The sequence below is a fragment of the Strix uralensis genome, chromosome 15 (assembly GCF_047716275.1).
Source record: "Strix uralensis isolate ZFMK-TIS-50842 chromosome 15, bStrUra1, whole genome shotgun sequence".
NCBI classification, from domain to species: Eukaryota; Metazoa; Chordata; class Aves; order Strigiformes; family Strigidae; genus Strix; species Strix uralensis.
Genome location: NC_133986.1, coordinates 920,671 through 941,373, shown reverse-complemented (window position 1 = coordinate 941,373; position 20,703 = coordinate 920,671). Strand labels below are relative to the sequence as shown.

General features: G+C 37.9%; 1 protein-coding gene across 2 annotated transcripts; it reads right to left on the bottom strand.

Moving 5' to 3' along the window:
• Positions 1 to 825: 825 nt before the first annotated feature.
• On the bottom strand, positions 826 to 20,508 carry CTR9 (CTR9 homolog, Paf1/RNA polymerase II complex component). 2 transcript variants are annotated; one of them, XM_074884906.1, is made up of 25 exons: positions 20,364 to 20,508; positions 18,273 to 18,371; positions 17,472 to 17,711; positions 16,925 to 17,042; positions 16,185 to 16,274; positions 14,756 to 14,904; positions 13,567 to 13,674; positions 12,995 to 13,102; positions 12,647 to 12,883; positions 11,819 to 11,908; positions 11,588 to 11,716; positions 11,299 to 11,482; positions 10,174 to 10,262; positions 9,729 to 9,914; positions 9,461 to 9,548; positions 9,064 to 9,212; positions 6,980 to 7,096; positions 6,657 to 6,802; positions 5,060 to 5,131; positions 4,017 to 4,152; positions 3,367 to 3,513; positions 2,790 to 2,947; positions 2,420 to 2,516; positions 1,979 to 2,091; positions 826 to 1,717 (listed from the first exon to the last, which is right to left on the bottom strand). In XM_074884906.1, exons 1-25 carry the CDS (start codon positions 20,406 to 20,408, stop codon positions 1,309 to 1,311), a joined length of 3,504 nt encoding a protein of 1,167 aa, XP_074741007.1. In that variant the 5' UTR covers positions 20,409 to 20,508; the 3' UTR covers positions 826 to 1,308. The 2 variants fall into 2 exon arrangements, with proteins under 2 accessions (XP_074741007.1, XP_074741008.1); XM_074884907.1 differs by lacking the exons at positions 14,756 to 14,904; positions 17,472 to 17,711; positions 18,273 to 18,371; positions 20,364 to 20,508 and having other exon boundaries at positions 16,925 to 17,038.
• Between the last annotated feature and the right edge of the window lie 195 nt (positions 20,509 to 20,703).

Here is a 20,703-nt window from a genome sequence, read left to right as displayed (position 1 = left end):
GCATGTAAGTTTTAGATAAGACCACATATAGAAACTTGATACCAAACTGACCACAAAGAGAGATATCTCAACTGTTCTACATTCTGTTTTGTCTGTTATGGTTACCAACAGCCCATAAACACATGAAAAACACATACACAATGAGAACAGCTAATGCTCACAGCAAACCAGAAATAGCAGCATGGGAAACTTAACTTTCAGTTTGTACTTGAAGTGAACTATCAGTAGTGACAATCCAGACCTTCTAAAAACAAAGCAACAGTCTATCAAAAACCACAGTAATACACTAACCAGATCTACATAATCTTCTCTTAGCAAATGCTTAACATCGGACTTAATGACCAATGAAAAAAAGTTTAAAAACAATTTTGGGGGACTGGTGCAAAATATAACCTTTTTTTTTTCCAAAACTGCACGGAGAAATCAGATTCACTTTAGTCTAAAACACAGCAATTTTTCATTGTTGTTCCTGAACACATTATATGAACAAACTTAATTCCAAAAGCCACATACTTAAGCTAAAATAATCCTAAAGACTACATCCTCAAAACAGATTCTTTTGTCAAATTTAACATTTTCAGGGTTTCTGTTTATACCTTTTAAGAGGCAAATCACTCCAAGGAAATAAACAGGAAGTTTATTGTGACACTGGCAGCTTTACCCTTCTCAAGTAATACGTAGTTCTCAATTTCTTTTTTTACCTGCCAATTTAAGTATTTCACCTACATCTGCACTGTTACTTTATAAAATTTCTTTAATCTCTGCATCTTTTCACCTCATTTAACAAACAGAAGCAAAAGAACAAACTCTTGGAAACATAAGGAGTTGCATCATGAGAAATGTATTCTTTAATAGAAAGTAAGAAAAACCTCCCTACTGACCTTTTATTCAGAAGAATGAGGAAAAAGATAAATATCCACAGCTCTTTATTCCATTTGGTAAGATTTTAAGATCCACCTATGCATGTATAAGCACAGAACACACAGTTTTAGCCACACTGGAACCACCTAAACCAAGATTTTATGTTCCATAGTTTTTACATGCATTCCATCCTCGGTGTGCCGATTATAGTACAGTACTGTTCTTCATCTACAGCAGTTTCAATTTCAAAATACACCATAAGCCAACCTAGAGAAACATCCATTAGTTGCTAATAGAAAGAATCACAGAAAGGTCTCACAGCAGTCTACTAAAACATTAAGGTTGGGTTTTTTTTAAATCACAGTTTTAAAATATAAAAATTGAATTTTCCCTATAACTGAAATATATTTACATGAACATTTTAAAAAGATGGTCTGTAACTTAGATCTAATCACTGTCATCTGAACCACCTTCAGACCCCTCATCATTCGATCCTTCTGGTTCAGATTCATTACCAGATCCTCTGCCAGAACCCTCGTTGTCAGATCCTCTCTCAGAATCTCTGTCTGAGTCAGCGCTGCGAGAAGCTGGGCGAGATTCATTTTCTGACCCACCAGAACGACTTCTCCCCGACTGTACAGACTCATTGTCAGACTGCTCTGAATCTGACCGCCTCCTTTTCCTAGCCGGCCTGTCACTGTCAGAATCTTCCTCAGATGGGTGGACACTGGACCTCCTCGGACTACCTGCCTCGCTACCAGATTTGTTTCTGTTGTCAGAATCGCTATCCGAAACAATGCGTTTACTGTGCTGCTGTTCCCCATCATCTGAATCACTGTTGCTATTCCTAGCGTGTCTGTAGGGAAGAGAAGAAAAAAACCCACCGTATTAAATGATGCTATCCTTAGCTTAAAAATAAAATGAAACACCAGGATTTGAGTAATGCTAGCATTATCAGAATGAGAACAAGTGGAATTAATATGCAACAGACAGTGATGTGAGTACAATGAAAGGTGTCTCATTATCTTTGCATTATCTCATTATTATTAACACTGCAGTTTCTCTTGAAAGCATGCATTGAAACTTTAGTACATACAAAGTTAATTACAATTCTTACCCGTCATCAGCAATTTTGAGTTTATCCTCATCAGAAGAATCATCACTTGATGAAATGATGGCTTTTGATTTGATCTTTCCTTTCATTGAAGGAGGCAGACGTTCTGGTTTGGGCTGTATAGAGGAAAAACAAAGGGTTGCTTGTTCATGTGGTTGGTTAATGCATGGAGCCCAAACACAGAAACATATTCAGAAAACCAGACATGCTTTTAAAAAATGTTCCATTTACTATCACTTAATTCTAGATGGCTTCAGAAATATCCTTTTCATCCTTGAAGCAGCAATAGCAACAGGGGAGGGGGACGAAAGCTCGCTCAAAGGCAGTTTGCTGCAAGAAGTTTTGTTGTAATTTTCAACATTAATAAATCTCTCTTGACCAGAGCAATGCTGAACTCCAAACACATATTTAGAAAGTGATGCAGTTATTCAGGGTTTAACTTACAGCCTTCTTCTTCTCTGCTTTAGGTGGACGTCGCTTTTTAGGTCTTGGACCGTTTTCATGTTCTTCATCGTCACTCCCCTCATCCGCCTTCTGGGGTCTTAAACAGAAACATATTTTATATGATGTAAAGCATAACATTGCAAAAAAACACATTCAAAAAATACCAGTCTCAAGAAATGTCTGGTTTATCAAGTGTTACTCACTTCTTTTGCAGAGTGGCTGTTTCTTATAAGGTGCATGTAAAATAAAAATGAAGCATGTGACCTCTTGACAACGGTTCATTTTTTAAACCGTTATGAAAGACTGGATGAGAATATACTTAAAAGCCATACTATTTCTCAGGGAAGTCTAACATTAAAGTATCAGTTACCTCCTCCTCTTCTTCTTCTTTCTCTCACCCTCCTCTTCTTCCCCATCTTGTTCACTACCACTGCCCTTCCTCTTCTTTTTCTTTCTAGACACGGGCAGATCTTCATCACTGTCATCGTTGACAAACTCATCAAATTCCCCTGCTCCTTTTTTGGATCGCTATAATACATAAAAGCCCCACAATATAGCCTATTATTCACCTTCCAGTTAAAAAGGTACCACAAAATAAGTCAAAATAGAAACTATCATCTCAAAACATTTTTGAAGATAGGAAAATACAGACCTTCTTCTGCCAACTTTCCCATAATCTCTAGATAGATACAATTTTGAAACTGATTCCAATTTTGCACATAATAAAATAATCTCCTTCTGTTGTTTTAGCAATTGAACAGATTTTGGTGATGCCACCATGCTTGGAACTTTTAAGTATTTACTTCCAATTTTTACATTTTAGTACTAAAACTGTGCAATTTCACTTAGTGGAGCCTAGAAGCTTGAAATTAAAAGCTTGCTACTGCAAGAGACCATACATCAAAAGGGGATAATGAAGGACATTAAAAAAAAAAAATTTGTTCTACCCTGCCTCCGCCACCACCACGTTTCTTCTCCTTTGATCCTTCTACTTCACCAGTGAACATCAGAATATTCTTGGTTTTCTCCACATATTGAGCTCTTTGTTCTAGAAGTTTCTTCTGTTCTTCTTTTTCTCTTAGGCGCTTCTCTTCCTGAAACAGAGAGAAAACTAACTATTGAATTTGTGGTGATTATAATTGCAGGCGTCTAAATTATTTGCTGACAAGAAACTGAAAAACTGATTTTTAACAGTCTATGTCACAGCAGAAGGTCCACATGGCAAAAAACCAAAAATGTTTTCTACAAGCCTATGCTAGAGTAGGGAAAAGTCTGAAAGAACTGTTGCACCAACTGCTTCCTCATCCAGCCTGTCAGTACAGAAATTTCACGGCAGACCTTCTGGGGCACCAATTTTATTTCATTATAGAAATAAAAGTTTATTTCTGAGGCTATGGGGAAGAAAGAGTGAGTATCACCTATTCACTATAACATTTTCTGCTAGCACTTACCATAACTACAAAAAATAGCTACCAGACATCTTATCAGTACCACCAGGTACCACCACAGAGCAACAAGAGTATATATACTGTTGACAAGCATACTTTTCAAAAATGAAGTATGCGTTTTAAAAAAAAAGTAGTATACAGAATGAAACCTGTTCTTTAAGTAGTTTTTGGCGAAGCAGCTCCTTTTCTTGCTCTTGCTTTGCACGCAGCTCCCTCTCTTCTTCATCCTGCTTGCGTGCCCGAGCCACGTGGTACTGGGCTTGACTCAGTAAGTCAGAGCATTGCCTGTAACATGCAATGTTTTCAAGTAAAGGAAGGTGGCAGACACATACTACGAGAAGAAACAGTTTTATGAAGGGCACGCATCACACTATGTTCATATCACCGACAAAGAAAACAGATCTACTTGAAATAGCAAAATAGAAGAGTAGTACAGACTTTTGAGTAAACTAAAGCACAAGTAAGCTAGGCGCTTTCAATACCCCCTTAGCTCATGTTATAGTGACATCTCTTTTAATATTAAGATTAAAATTTTCTTCTCTGTACAAAGTGCTTTATTTAAGATGTACAGCACATGATGGCCAACAGGTGTTATTTGTATACAGCTATGAAAATCTTAGAAGAATATACAACAAATGGAACACAGGGCATACTGAGTGAAAACCCAAGAAATAAGCTTACAGGAAACGATTTCAATAGGCTTGTGTATAAGCTCATTACCATGAGCAAAAGTTAAAGCAGACTAGACTCTGCAAAACAAGTTTTTCATGATTTAATAACTGACCAGTGCTATTCACCCATGAACTACCTCAAAAAATCTCCATGAAAGCAAACTTATTGTTAGATTATTGTGTTTAAAGTCGAAACAGTGAGAGCTATAGATGTTTAAATAAATGTCACTTCACTCTCAGTGATGGAAAATTTGCCATGAAAACAGATAAAGCTTTGCAGGCTCCAGTTAATAGCAGACACCACACGTTGAGTTTTAGACTGCACAAAAGTGTTAGAAAGCAAAGACAGGAAAAGAATGAAACAGTAGCAGGGAGTAATCCTTCACTTGTATTTCTACTGTTGTAAGACATTGTCAGTTTAAATTCTGGAACCCAGTTTTAGTAAGAAAAACAAGACAAAAATATTCCACTTGGTCTCTAGTGAAGGATTTGTTTGTGGTTTTGGTTGGTTGGTTTTTTACCTGGCTTCTGTAGCAGCAAGTGCCAAGTCAAATCTCATCTTATCACCTACTTTACTCAAGTAACTAAAGTACCTGGAGGAAAAAACAACAAAACTAAGCAAATATGGCATTAGTTATATATTTATTGTAATTTTGCCTTAAACCAAAGCATTTAATCCTGAATTACAATCTTATCAAACTCAACAGATGAGTAAATCTCACCAATTTTCTCTGTGTGCAGCCCCTTTTAATACAACAGTATAAACGTACATTCAGAGTTCTCCAAATTTAAAACATTCTAAAACCACTCTAGAGCAGAACAAAACCCCTGAAAGATTCTAAAGAGAGTTCTAAGATTTCATTTACTGCTTCTAGCAATAAGTACATTGCTGATGCCAGCAGATTTATTCCTTATATGTCACAGCTTAATTGCTTGAATCCAGCATAAGAAAAAGAAGGAACACTTATTTTTTAAAAGTCCTTCCAGAACACCCTCCTTAAACCTAGTTGACAGGCCCTCATGAATACAACAAACCTTCAAGTAGATGGCTAAGCTGTGATGATCAGTGTCTTGAAAACAGTTTCTTCAATGAATTTAAAGAAAACAACTTCCTGACTTTCAAGTTTGCCAGTTTCTTCCCATATTCCATTAGACACATTTTAAATGAAGTGCTTTTGTGCTAGACTGAACTCAAGTTCTTGTGCATATGAAGAAAATAATTCCTTGCTGAAGTTTTAGATTATGGAAAATATTTTCCAAAGTGATAGACATCTGAAAAATAAAGGCTTTCAAGCAACTTCCTCAAAACAGTAACAACAATGGAATTCTAATGGAATTTAAGTTAGAATTTGTGTCTGAATGTTTAGTTTGCATTATGTAAAGCACTAGAATTGTGAAGTGCTTGCTTGTATGAAAGGCTTGCTTTAGTTGCCAAAATTACTGAAAGGCAACATCTATCCTCAACATAACAGCAGAGCCAGGAACGCATAAAGCAAGCACCAGATACACCAGCAATATCTAGGAGCAGAATAAGTGGTTGAAAAAGATGGTTACAGCTGGATCAGATTAATCACACTGTTTTCTGCCCAGATTTTTTTTTCTTTTAAAAAGAGAACTAAAAGATCCCAAACACACTGAAACTCCTTCTGTTCTTCAGACATGAAAATACTTAGGCTTTATTTGCCAATAGGAGGGCAAAATTAGTTTTCAAGAACCACCAGTCATTAACTAGGCTTATATAATATAAATAGATTTGCTTTTGAGCCTTATAGGCTGTTTTGAAAGAAATCATCAAAAAAAGTATTAAGTAGGTGGAATAATTTTCAACTCTTTTTCCAACTGTGCTTTTCCAGGAAGAAGCGCATCTTCATCATAGTAATACAAAACCCTTTGGGAAACATATTGGCCACCTGGCCAAACAAAACTAGCTCTCAAGCAAGTTTGAATACATTGTTTTGTCAGGCTCAATCTCTGTTTTCCTACTACAAACTCTAGAACTACATACAGTGCTTCACAGGAGATGATTGCTTGTCTAACCAGATTTGTGACCTATACTGCAAATTTACCACAAGGGAACAACAAAATAGATTATAATGATTAGAAACAAACCATCTTTACCTGTGGGCTAGCTCCAGTTCTTTCACAGCATTAAGAACCTCCTTTAGATTGCTTTTTTCATCTTTCAGGACAGAGGTAGCTAGTCTTTGTAGCACTAAAGCCACATTAAACATAAGGACTGTATCACTTGGCGCTACGTGCCTGGCCTGTAAATAAAAAGCATGTTGTGAAGATGTGCTACAATGTGATACAGGGGTATACTGAAGTGACATACAGAGAGTAAGCACCATTATTTCAATCCAAGACTACTGAATTTAGAGACACAAACATGCATCAACTCACAGTAATTTCACTCTGTGATATATAATGTTTTATATTCGTACCTTTAACAAAGTTTGTTTGCATTCCTGTAATTTCCCACATTTGAAGAGCGCCCGGGCCAAATATAGTAATACTTCAGTATTTTGATGCTTATAGAACTTTCTGAGGCAGTTTTCATACTGAAATGGGGGGGGGGGGGGGGGGGGGGGGGAAAAAAAAATCAAAATAAGAGGTGACAATCGTTACTTATTTAACCTAACTCCAGCAAATGTTTCTATTCCTAAAAAGCATTACTGCTAATATGCCTTTTGTTTTTTAAAGTGTGCCATGCTACACAGATGCCTCCTTTTCACTGATCAGAAAAGTCTTTCTGCTGTTCTGTAGCAAGTACCCAATTTTCCTGGAAACTGACAGCAGTCCAGGAGGCTCTCTAGGTCTTAAAATACAATAGAATAGTTACAATAGGTGGTACTTGCAAAGTAAGTCCAACAAATATGACTTATTTGAAGTGCACTCAATTATTCTCTGCTGTATGGTGTGAAATCTATTTTCTTTATTCATACAAGGTATTTTACGAATTGAAACATATTTAATGTAGTAATTCCATATATCTGATGCAATTAATTAAGAAAAATCCACACCTTTCAGATAACTCAGCAACATATTTGCTTTGTCCACCTAGCTGAATAACTTGGCATGCCAAGGGCTATCTAGTTGTTCTGAAGTGTAAAGGAAGACTTGTTACTATAGGTTTTGTGGGTCTAGAATCAAAGCTTCAGTTGAGAAACTTGTATCCTTTTCAGTAACAAGCACCTTCTGTTTAACATACTCTTTTCTCAAGGAATCATTCGCTCTTTCTAAACCTCCAAATAGTAAGAAATACAAAGTCATTTTTATTTCCAGCTCAAATACAGGAACTGCCCTAACTATAATGCTTGAAGTCACTACTCTTGGATCACACTGTTGTGAGTGCCCAATTTTCACTCATCTTTAGAGTCAAAGTTTTTGTATTTAGCTTATATCTGCCTCGGATTTGTATGCTTTATGGTAGAGAACTCACTAGAATAATTGTTGTGGCTATAGTAAGCTAAACTACTCAATTCAATTCATCTCCCTTTGAGTCCAATATCATGTATCTCAGACTGCGGCTTGTACTGACTGCATAGCACAACCCAGGGAACAATAAAACACCTCAGTAAATAAACACATTTCTACTAACAGCTTTAATTAAATATATTAGCAAATGAGTACAACATTTTTCTGACAAATCAAAAGGTGAAAACGATACCCAGTTTCCCACTGTAATTCAAACACAACAGAATGAATCTGATTGTGTTACTAAAGCTTTTTAACACTAGTTCACTGGAGGATAGGGACTACTGAGGTCTTGATCAGACAAGAAAGGCCCCGTATCTCTTCCTTATGACCATCACAAAAAGCTTCAAGATTGCTTTAAGTATTTCTGAACCTCAATGTGGACCCACTTTCAATGAAAGGATTTTGTTCTTAGCTTCTGTCCTGTTCAGCACACGTTTTTTTTTTTAGCTTACTTGTATGCTTTTGATCAACTAATTGATGGAATTCAGGTAGAATAGGTTGATATTTGAAAGTTAGCTTGCTTGAGCAGGTTGAACCACATGACCTCAACCAATTTCTTCCAACATGAATTACCTTGTGATATTAACTTTGGTGAAAGAAATCATGGCACAGACAGCTCCGATTATTACTTATGCAATCATTTGCAAAAAAAAAAAAAAAAAAAAGGAACTGTTGCTATTAAAAAAATCCCAGCAACAAATTGCATTTACTTACTTCAGTAACATCTGAATGTAAATCACATACAGTTAAGTACGCTGACTAAAACCTCTCTCACTAAAAATTAATTCTGAGACCAAAATTCTAACCCAATTACGTTTTAACTCTGCTAACAAAAAAAAAAAGTGTACAAATGGTAGTTGCTTTGTTACCCCTTACCCACCTTTGGCAGTTTGGTTTTAAATCTAGACTTGACAGCTAACAGCATGCTAGAAATAGACCTAACTTGTTAAAATATTATTCAGAAACTTTCGCAGCTGCTATGACAACAGAGAAACACCCAGAAGTCATCTAACCCAACATATTATGTAGTTCAATTTAGAGATGTTACCATCTGCACAGCACTGATGTACTGTTTCTGTTCTACGTAGATATGTGCCAAATTCAGCCACACATCACTGATATCTGCTGTTGCCTCTCTCACTTGGGCAAAAACATCACGAGCTTCACGGAAATATCCTTTATGTGCCAAGACAGCTCCTAAGGGGAGAATAATATTTACAGCGTAAGCTTCCAGGTTCGTGTACTATGTACTCTTACCAAAGAAAACAAAATATTGCCTGAATGAAGTTCCCCATTAAAAACTAAGTGACATAGTTGCACATGAAAGCTATTCTATCCCGTGCTCCACTACATAGCATTCAGGCCCTACAAAACCAATTCTATACTAAAGCATGAAACGTAAGAATATCATCACCTCTGAAGGAAAATTAGAGTCTAATATTCACCTATGCCATTAGCAGCATACAAATTCTTTGAATCATTTCTGAGTACTTGCTTGTAGATCGCTAATGCACGGTCTTGATGACGCTTCTCCTGCAGAATGAAGTACCTCAATTGAGCACTCATTTCTATAATGGGGTATTAAAAGATCTACCCAGAAGTTTTACAGACTATAAGATGCCAAATAGGCATCAAGGAAAGGCTCTGAGAAGCTAAGAACGTACAAAAGTTAAATAAATAAAACCACACACAGGGCAGACAGGCGCCCATTACCTTTTCTCTGTCTCTTGTAGGTTGATGTAGCGTCTGTAACCAGACGTTGCCAAGAGCCAGCATGGAGTAAGTGTCATTTTGTGTGGAGGGCTGTTTCAATATCCTTTCAAATTTCTTCTGTCCTGGACCCCATTCTTGTTTAGCCAAATGAAGATTGCCAATCAGAGACCAAGCATCCGGATGGTCCTAAATAAAAATTCACTGTAACTTGCAAAAGCATCGTTTTCCCTTGCAAAGTTACTTTTTCAAGTATAAAATGCTATTTTTCTTAAATAGAATTCCATATTTAAAAAAAGAACAACAAAACACACAGACAGCAGATTACAGTAGTTTTTTCTTCTTCCCCTAGTTTATGTGAACAAAGTAAAAACGCAACAAAAGGAAAACAAAATTTTAAGGTAGTATTTCAAGTGTTTTAACTTTAAACACTTAAAGGGTTACAAACCTGATTTATCTGAAGTGCTTCTTTAAACCAATCAGAAGCCTCATAAAAATTTCCTTTATCCCTAGCCATAGCTCCCAAGCGCAAGTAGCCTAAAAATAAAAATGGAAAAAAAAAAATTAAAAAAAAAAAAAAAATTCAGGAAACAGGTTAAAGTTATCTCAAACAAAGAAAATATTGGCCATGCATGAATTTCAAAAGCAACCTTTTCTTGGTCTGCCAAGGACAGCAAACATTGAGACACCTTTCATACCCTATTCAAAATGAGACACACCACGTGAAGAGGAATGTCCATCCACAATGGTGATACAGAAATTGCAGATTTCTAACAGTTAACGTAATGTGAATGTTTCTCATTAGTTTCGTAAGTTAAGGACAATTGAGAAACCCCAAAGAAAGAAGGATGCATCAGTTACATAACTCTCTCCCTTCCCTTTAAACAGCTCTCCCATCTCCACAGTCTTTAGGAAGAGTATCAGTTAGCAGGCGACAACAGAAAACAAACAGGGAAAAGGCTGTAGGTTAGGCTGGGGCATGCTGTGTGCTGCAGCTTGCTGAGCAAGGGCTACCACCTTGCCTTTGCAGCAAATATCACAGGTCAGCTACTTGAGGGCAAGAGGAAAAGCAGAGTAAGGAAAAAAACCAGGATGTGCCATAGAAGCTGTGCTAACACCCTGAACAGCTCTTCTTCCCGGGAGGAAGGCCAAGGTCCAAGATAAAATGATTCTCCCAAAGGGTCTCTATTTCCACCCAGACAGGCAGAGTTGCAAAGCCTGGGTGTATCAAGTGGATGGCCTTGATTGCACCCGAGGGCTGAGGTACTAAGGCTTTGTTAGGGGTGGGGTGCAAGAAAGCAAAGGCATGCAAGTCTAGATAAGCTAATTTTGCTAGATTTTTGGAGTACAGTATGATTTACCAATAATTAGAAGGCTTAAAGTTGGATATTAGACTATAAGGATGATGCAGGCCTTAAAAAAAAAAAGGTAGGGAAATAGCATGTAGGTAAGCCCCAAAACTACTCTGAAAAGAAGCAAAGACAGATATAAGGAGACCAGAAGACACTGTAAACGGGAAGATTTTTGGTATTATAAGGAGGACTGTGAAACTGAAATACCAAATGTTTCTTACAATCAACGTAATTAGGATGTTCTCTTAAAATGTTTTTATACAGTTTTTCCGCTTCATGAAATTCACACATCGCCTCATATAGTCTGGCAAGGTTATAGGACGTTGTTACAGAGATAGCGTTGTAATAATGCTCATCATGTTCAGCTTCTGCTTTTGCACGATCCAGTGATGCCAAAAAATATTTCTAAAGTATAAAAAGAAAAAAAGGAATAAAGCACTCCAGAATATTCTTAAAGGAAAACTTCTGGGTGATCAAGAAACTCAGTTCAAACTTTGAGCAATTACATACCTTTGCTTCTCCTAGGTTTCCCAGCCTGAAGTGCAGAGCACCCACATTATTCAAAATCTCTGGTGGGACATCAGCCTGTACTTTCTCTTGCAGAATGCGTGTGGCTGTACCATAGGCTGACAGTGCACCCTTTACAAAGGAAGAGAAAGTGGTGAAAGAAATAAGAGAATGAGCTCTATGTGCTCTTATGAGAGGCACGCACATAATTCGCCAGGTGTGTATTGATAATACCTGTATATCAGTCTGTTCTAGAATTTGGGCTAGCTCAATCCATGCCTCTACATCATCAGGATATTGTTCTGTGACTTTCTTTAGATGTCCCTGAAAAACAGCAAAAAATAATTATACCTCTTTGGAGACACACAAACTGTTTAAAAAAATATACATACAATCAAAAGAAAGAGTGAAGGTATTAACCTTAACACCAGAAAGATAAACCGCACTGCAAAAGAAAACATCTTAAACATCTGCACAATTTTGTCACAAAAAAATTGCATTAGTTTCCTTCTTTCATTACTGTATTTTTCTGTAGAACATAACACCTGCTTAAAGTCTTAGAGAAGCAGAAACTATTACACCAACATGAGAAGCAAGAAAAATGTCTAACATTTTTTGTATTTAGTTACCCAACATTACATTAAAACACACTTTCATTTAAAAATCCTTCCAGAGAAGCTAAGACAAGTGTTTTATGAAACTCACTAGCTAATTTGCTGTCTTCAGGAAAACATTAGCTAACTTACCATCTTCAGAGAATTATAGCATATATGGGAGGAATTCTGCCCTTTTCATAGTACCAAATATAAACGTGAGGCTGGGGCTCCTCTAAATTCCTGCACTTGCTTTAGCCAGAGCCCCATAGGAGTCTCAGTTCTGTTGAGAAGCTGTGACTCTCCACAGTTCAGAGGATCTCTCATGATAGCCAATATTAAATATTCTATACCTACAGCCAAGTAACCCTGAGTTTTATGCAACTTAAGGTACAGTCTGATTTCAAGTCTGATTTTTAAGTTCTACTCATGCATGTAAAAGCATGATGCTGGCAGAAGCAAAACTCACCTTTGCAATATCCCGTTTCTCCTGGTCTTCTGAAGCCGCATAAAGAGATCCAAGGATTTTCATAGTCTCGTAATTGTTAGGATAGGCTTTCAAAACTTTTTCAAAGCATTGTGACGCATTCTCTTTGTCCCCTCGATAAATGTACATTTGACCCAATCCAAAAAATGGAAGTACAAAGGAAGATGAGGCAAACTGAGTGGCCTGGTAATAATACTGGAAAGCTTGATCATAATCTTCCTAATGAAAAAGAAGTAATCAAAGAACAGGTAGTGTTTTCACAGGTAAGCTTTATATGAACTTTTATAAAACAGATTTTTAAGTGTAATCTCAATTTGAAAATTGTCCTACCTGTACATGAAAAGACCTAGCCAGCTGATAACAACTCTCTGCCTGCATTGCTTCGACTTCTGTATTATGGAAAGCATGAAGAGCCAGGTGTTGTACTTTACCATAGTCCTGAAAAAAAGGAACTTAAATGAAATTTGAAAGTCTTCATTTTATTTACGGTGCAGTGATTTATTATTTAAACAAGGATAGCTGGAAAATACAAGTAAGCTTTAGCCATAGCACTGACTAAATTAATAACAGATTTAATTTTACTGGTTACTGTTCTTTTCTCTATTTCGTATTTTAAAGCATGGAAGAGAAAAAACAAACAAACAAAAAACAACACAAAAAACCACAAACCAAAAATCCTTCAGGACACAAAGGTGACCTTGACTTAAGAAGTAAGCATACCTTTTCTTTTCTTGAAAAAAGTTTACACAAAATTTAAGTCAAAACCTTTACACTTGTCCACCTAGATTAACAGTTCCATATTAGGCACCACTTAGCCTGATGAAATGAGACTGAATCTAAAACTAGAGTCCTTGTTCAGAAGTTATCAAGTATTTAACTGTAAAATTCCACAGACCTCTTACCTTCTTGAAGAAGAAATGATTAGCCAAGTGATTCAACACCATTGGATTACTGGGATCAATTGTGTAAGCCCTAGAGAGGAGTTGAACACCATTCTTGATGGAATCCGCCTACATGAAACATTGAAAGGTATCAGCACCATCTCAACAGCTGTATCTTACAACATCTTCAAAACTATTTTTTTTTCCTGTGACATAGGAAACCAAGTACTTTTCAGACATTCTGTGCTAACAAAAGATCTTTCTAGGGAGCTACGTGTTCTACAGATGGCCTAACACTAAATGTTAGCAACATACAATTATGTAACTTTTTTTTTTTTTTTTTTAAAAAAACACTTAAAGATCCTATCCTCCACTAATAACTTCCTTAGCATGGATTAACCACCTCAGATCTTACAATCCCGATTAAGCTATATGAGCATATGTATTTTTCTAGTGATAACATCTAGAGAGGTAGGGTCACCACTTTATTGTAGTTTCATCAGCCTGGTTAAAATTTGTTCTTGCCTACTCTTTGGTTTATCACATGGCATCCATGCCAAGGCAGCTAAAATACAACTTTTACACTTGTTTGAAAGGTTATGTTCCTTAAAGCTCAGGAATAATCTCCCGAGACTACATCTTTTACCTTGACTTTCCTGTTAGCATGATGCTCTTTCCACAAAAATTCCTGATGATCTAGTAGAAAGCTGCCGTTGCAAGTGAGGTCTCTAAGTATTTGAGGACTTTTAGAGCATCTCAAGTACAAACTGATTTAGTTACCCTTCAGAGTCAGAAATGACTAAGCAAGGCTGGCTATTATACATATTATAACTATCGCTCATTAAATAAGATTTTGAAATCGGCACTTTTGGGTTTTTTAAGCAATTTGACATGCATTCACACATCTCCCCATGGATTTTTATTATTTTACATAAAATAGTTGATCTAGCATTGTTTTTCTCTACTCACCACCTCCATAAGCAACAGAGTTAAAGATTTTTAGCAACAGAAGAATAAGTTATTCAGAATGTGCTGCTCACATCACAAGTACATATCTATAACATCATTCAGTAGTGACATAGACTTAAAGTCATTTAACCACAAATGTTATTACACCTTTTAAAAACTGGACTACCTTTCAAAGGATAAAAAGTTTGCTTTTTCAGATAAGAAGTAAACTGAGTACAAATCCTTGTGAAGACAGACCCACCTCTTTATTATTGAGTTCCAGAACAGCCAGTCCAACCAAAGCCCCTACGCATTTTGAATTTAGCTCCAGAGCCCTGCTGAATGCTAAACGAGCTTTTTCCAACTTGTTCAGTTTCACGAAGCAGTGGCCCATTCCTAATCGAACCTCAGCTAGAGAACAAGATGACATGATTCAAAATCCCCAAATTTCAAATTTATGACCTTTTTTACATTCTGGACACCAATTAAAATTTTTAATATTTCTTTAACACCTGTAAAGCCATCTAACGATTTATTGTTTTTAAAGGCAGCTTCCCACGCTTGGCAACAAAACTAACTTCAACAGATTAGTAAGACTTTAATTCTTCATACATCCCAGAACATGGGTCTATGTTTCCAAAAGACTCTGATACTGAACAAATAAAAAGTTACTTTTACGGAAATGTATTAAAAAAATAATAAAGGCATTAACAAATTGCCAGATGAAAGGACTGGAAATTTCTTAGGCAGGGTAAGTTCACCTGAGACTAGTAGGCCTTCAGAAAACACAGACAAATAAAGAAGTTAGCTAGACATTTCTCCTCCAATGGTCAACTGATTCACTACTAACAAAATGCTGTTTATCATCGTCTAACTTTCATGATCATGTACAGATGAACTAATAGAGAAAATTCACATCATATTGCCCTTTCAGACTGCCTGTAAACTAGGAATACGGAGACATTTACATACAGCAATTTCAAATCTGAGTTTGTGTGAAAAAGGGGAGTGAAAGATGTTTGTTTAAGAGTAAGGCTTGCATTTTTAATCCACTTCTGCAGCAATGATTCTTACACTAAACCAGACTACAGAACATACATCAACTTCATAATAAATTCTTTTTCAGATAGGTTATGGCCAAGTATATCACATCTCTCAAGAGACTTTAAGAGTGTTTATGATCCTAATGCAAATCCCCTGAACTAATATCTCTAAACAGTGTTATCAAGAGCTTTCCCAGATTTTTGCAGTAAGAAAATCATGCAACACCAGCAAAACTAGTATCATGTGCTACAGATAGAATTTTACTTTTCATGTTTTGTTTCATTATTGATGCTACTAAAGCTAATAATCATTTTCTTAACCCTTATTCCAAGAGCTCAGAGATGGGTTCTGCAACAGTTCCCTCCCCATACAATTTTAACTTCTCTTACATGCAACTTATTTACTAATCGCTCTTTAAAAGGTAATAATTAGAAAAAATGAAAAGTATTTTCCTAAACACAATTCCCTTCTCTAACAATTAAGGAACACTTCAAGTCAACAAACACCTGAACTCCTCTATAATGAGGGTTGGGGTTTTTTTGACAGATACAGATCACAAAAAAGCCCTTTGATATTTGAATTAGGAAGACTTGAGTTATCTTGCAAGCACAGCAAATACTTCCACTAGCAAATACTTTCTGTCTTACCTGGGCAACCTGGATTGGTACGCAATGCTTTCTTGTAGTAGGCAAGGGCTCCTCTGTAATCTTTCTTGTTGAAAGAAATGCATGCTTTACCTGTTATAACATACCAGTTACAAATAAATCAGAAATATAAACAAAGTAGTTATAAATCAGAAGCTCATAAGTATTATTCTGTGCTGTGCTAATTTTCAAAAGTTACAGTTAAAAACTAACAGAAAATTCAGACAGCTACAACTTATTACCTTTGATGGTGCCAAGCGTACGACAAAAATCAAACATGGGAAGATTAAAGTTACATTTTCATGGTTTTTGGCAGAAACTTAAAATTCTTTCCTGGTCCAGTGGAAAGACACTTACTAAGACTAGATTAATTAGCAAACAGATTAAAATACAAGTGTTACAGCCCACTGACCCCTCACTACTGGTATCTTCACCTCTGACAGAGTATACAGCTTCCTTGGCTTCCTTGGCATCATCAGGGATATGTAAGTAGTTGGACTGGATATATGCCCACAGCTCTCAGAAGATGCTAGCTAGCATTATACATTTTCCTAGCTCTTCCACCTATGTATACTTCCCAAGTTTAAAATCATTTCTGTCATGTGTTTCTCATCAAAAGCGCACACTTCTTGATCACATTCCTTCTCTCTACTCGCATATGCATCCTCTTCTTAAGCACATAATTCATTCCAAAACTCAACTGGAGAGACCAGGTTTTTACAAAAATACCCATAAATTCATACCGAGAAGGGCAGGAATATTATTTGGAGACTGGTTGAGCACAAAGTGGAATTGTGCATCAGCTTGGTCCATCTTATCACCTTCAAGCAGACAAAAGCAGGCTCTTCCCAACAAGTGATTCTAGATAAGGGAAAAAAAATTGCAATACATTTATTGTTGTAAAACACGAAGATTAGACTAAGAGAAAGATTAACTCGCTATGCGATACTGCTTTCTATAATTAATTTCTCTTACATTAGGAAGAAAAATAAACCAAAAAGGGTCTTTTCCATCTACTTCTAAAGTTCACATATTATCAAGCAAAGAGCAACAACCAATCCTTCCTTCCCAACCCTCAAGTTGACTGACATAGTTCTATCCAGCGTCCCAAGCTAGAGGTAATTATTCCTGGTGGCAGCCACACACATTTCAGGTACTTATAAGTTCTGCTTATATGTGCTACACTTACAGACTTTAAAGCCTGAGCAGTTTCTATCTTCCCTTTAGTATTTTCTTTAAAACCACTAAATAATTTACGCATATGGATTTTTACCCAGATTTTGGTCTTACCTGATCATACATGATAATTTTGTCAGCCATAGTATACAGCAAGGTAGCCTGTGTAATGAGCTCCTTCTTGTTATCTTTGTTCTTCTCCTTCCGAGCCTGCTGTACATAGTACGCTGCCAGAGTATCCAGACATGTCATCTGATCTTTCTCATGGTCTCTATAGTCCAAGTTACCATCTATGCGTGCAGCTTCCAACAGCTTCACAAAGTCTTCTGTTTTCCCTTGTTTGTAGTATTCCAGCTACAAGACATACAGGTTTAACAGATGATGCTAACCCAGGGAGTATGTAACATCTCAAGTTGATGCTTTAGGTGTCACACAGAGTCTTTCCCAGAATGTAGGGATAAATCAGACATACATGTAGGGAGAATCAAAGGCATTCCAATACGTCCAAGTATTTTTCTGTCACCACCCCAACACTGAGACAGAAGTCTTAGAGAGATTTCTAAGTGAAGAATCAATTGTTTTTCCTCTGAACTACTTTGACTTTTTGCACATTGCACCATACTTTCCATGCACTTTTTTATGAAGTGCATAAACAAAGGCACAAACCAGGACAAGTATGGATCAAAAAAAACCAACTTCAAAAGCAGGCCTCAAGCAGCATTGTTTCATGAAAAAAAGATGAAATTAAAATCGTAATATGCATATGTTAAATCAGAAATATCTGGCCCATAATCAGTGACCAAATAACCCTCTTCAGAATTCAGCTATCCCTGTCATAAAAGTAAGGGAGTGGAAAGTATTATTTGATTATCTTAAAATATAATATTTAAATATACAGTTTGTATATATACTAACCGCTAAGGCAATCCATATGTGCAGTTGAGTGTGTTCCTGTTTCAGTATACTTATAACTTCATCACCCTCAGGTAACTGATCGAAGTCAAGCTCAATAACCTGGAACCAAACAATACACATTTTCTTTTCACAAAGCATTAATGATGTTATTTATCACTGAGCTCAAAGGAAGCTGGACATTTCAAAGCACAAAACAGAAATAACTATTTGTGTTTAAACATGGTTACGGACAAAGGAAGTGATAATGTACTGTATTGTGAACAAGACAAAAGTGATGGCCTCTCATAAATATCAGAGAAAAGACAGCCCAATGTTTGGGATACTAGTCAGGGAAAATAAGCAGAGATGCTAACTCAACTTCTTTCACCATAGATTTCAGGCTCAGAATTTTTAAAGTTCAGCTAATAACCAACGTAACTCCACACTGTTGAACTTCAAAAAGTTTTCCTACAGGTAAATACAAAGTTCTAGGATACAGTCAAAATCTTCCAAGTAATCAGGTGTTGGATAATCAATACCTAGGTTTTATCTCAGAGCCCTGAAATGTTGTAAAGTCATCTTTACGCCCAAGAAAATTAAGGGATTATTGAAGTGGCAAACATTATAAAGAACAGACTAAATCTCTGAATATTAACAACCATAGTCATCATGAGCAAATGACATCAACAACGCTTCACCATGCGAGCATTATTTCGCAAGTATGATTTTCCCAAGTTGACCTACTCTTCTGATATGGAAAATGAGGAAAAAGGAACAGATACTCCCAAGGTGGGATGTTTGGGAACAGAATTTAGCTGTCTGTTAGTTCACTTGCTACTCAGTCATGCTGCCTTTAACATTAGTCATCTACGTTACCATTTACTTTACAGCAAGTAAGAGGTGTAGTTGTAGTACCCAGGCTTCTACCCTGATTACCAGTGCAGGAACTCTTTCTCTGAAGACTGGATTAGAGCAGTCCAGTTTATAAGGGTTTATAGTTCTAACTGTTCAAAATTTGAGAGTACCAACAAAAATATTTCTGTTACTACTGTCATTTTCAGTTTGTCTTGCACAGTACCTCCTGTTTGACAGATAATGCGGTTTTTAAATTTGGGCAACCCTCATCTACAAGCTAAAATAGTTATTAACAAGAAATAGATGTTGCCAGCACAGCAAATAAATATGGAAGTAAAAAAGGGCTGCAAAAAAAAGCCTGTATTTTATAGCAGCCTTTAGTGATTAATTCAAAACTTCAGGATCCACGTAGTCCTAGCCATAACATTTGTTAGACTATGGATAGATACGTTCACAAAAAGCATTCTTCAGCCCGTAAGCAGTATGTGTCAATACCCTATTTAGCTATAGTGTTTAGTATCTACTATGGAATGATTTAACTTCAAACTTGATAAAACCCTGCAAAGTTCTAAATACTTCTCTTACATCTTTTAACCTTGGTTCGTGACAGTCTACCTTAAATAAAGTTAAATTAATTTCTAAACTCACATTCCAAGACCTTTACAGAGTGGACCAACTGCCCTACCTGTACCTATATGCCAATTTAGGGACACGCATGCTGTTTACAAATCAGTGCAGCCAGGAAAATCAGCGTCCAACAAACTAAAGAGAGAATTTAGCTGGACGCCACCATAAACAAGCACAAACTAAAGATCAGATACTGTTCCTAGCAGGGTCTTCCCTCCTGAGGGGTGGCTGTGCTGGATGCACCTATAGCGGGAGGAGGGGCTGCCCCTTCCTGAGAGACGCGTGGTACCCAAGGCCCCGGACAGCCCGCCCGCCTCTTCCAAGGGCTCTCCCTCGCCAGCAAGACACCAGGCAGGGACAGGGGGTTACGGCTAGCACAGGGCAGGCGCCGTTCACCGAGCGGCACCGGCGAAGGCAGGTTTGGGTTTCTTTCCGCAAAACGATACGCCGGTGTCCCTAGCAACCTGCTCCGCTCAGGGAAGGGAGCGACACTCCCCCTAAGCCCAGGACAAAACTCCGAGAGGAAGCGACGAACGCCCGCGCCCCGGCACGCACCCCAGAGCGCCCTCCTTCCTCCCCCGCCCCAGGACCAGGCCGCACCGCGCCGCCCCCTCCCAGCCCCCAACTCGCCTCATCGGTGTCCCGGAGAGGGATCTCAATAGACCCCCGCGACATGATGGCGACGCGGCTGCCCGCCGAGCTGCCGCCGAGCCACCCGCCCGCAGCCGCCCGTCCCGCGCGCACTTCCCCTCACAGCCCGCCTGACCCGGACGTGCTCGGCCAGGGGGCGGGGGGGGCGGGCCGGCTCCGGCCACGAGCCAATCCCAGCGGCGCGCGAGCCTCGCACCGCCTCGCGCCCCTGCGTGAGAAGGAGGGAGCGCTCTGAGGGCCGGACGCGCGCGCGCGCGCCCCTGTTGCTGCGGCAACGGCGGCCTCGCGCGCGCCCCTCAGCGAGCGGCGCGGCCCCGGC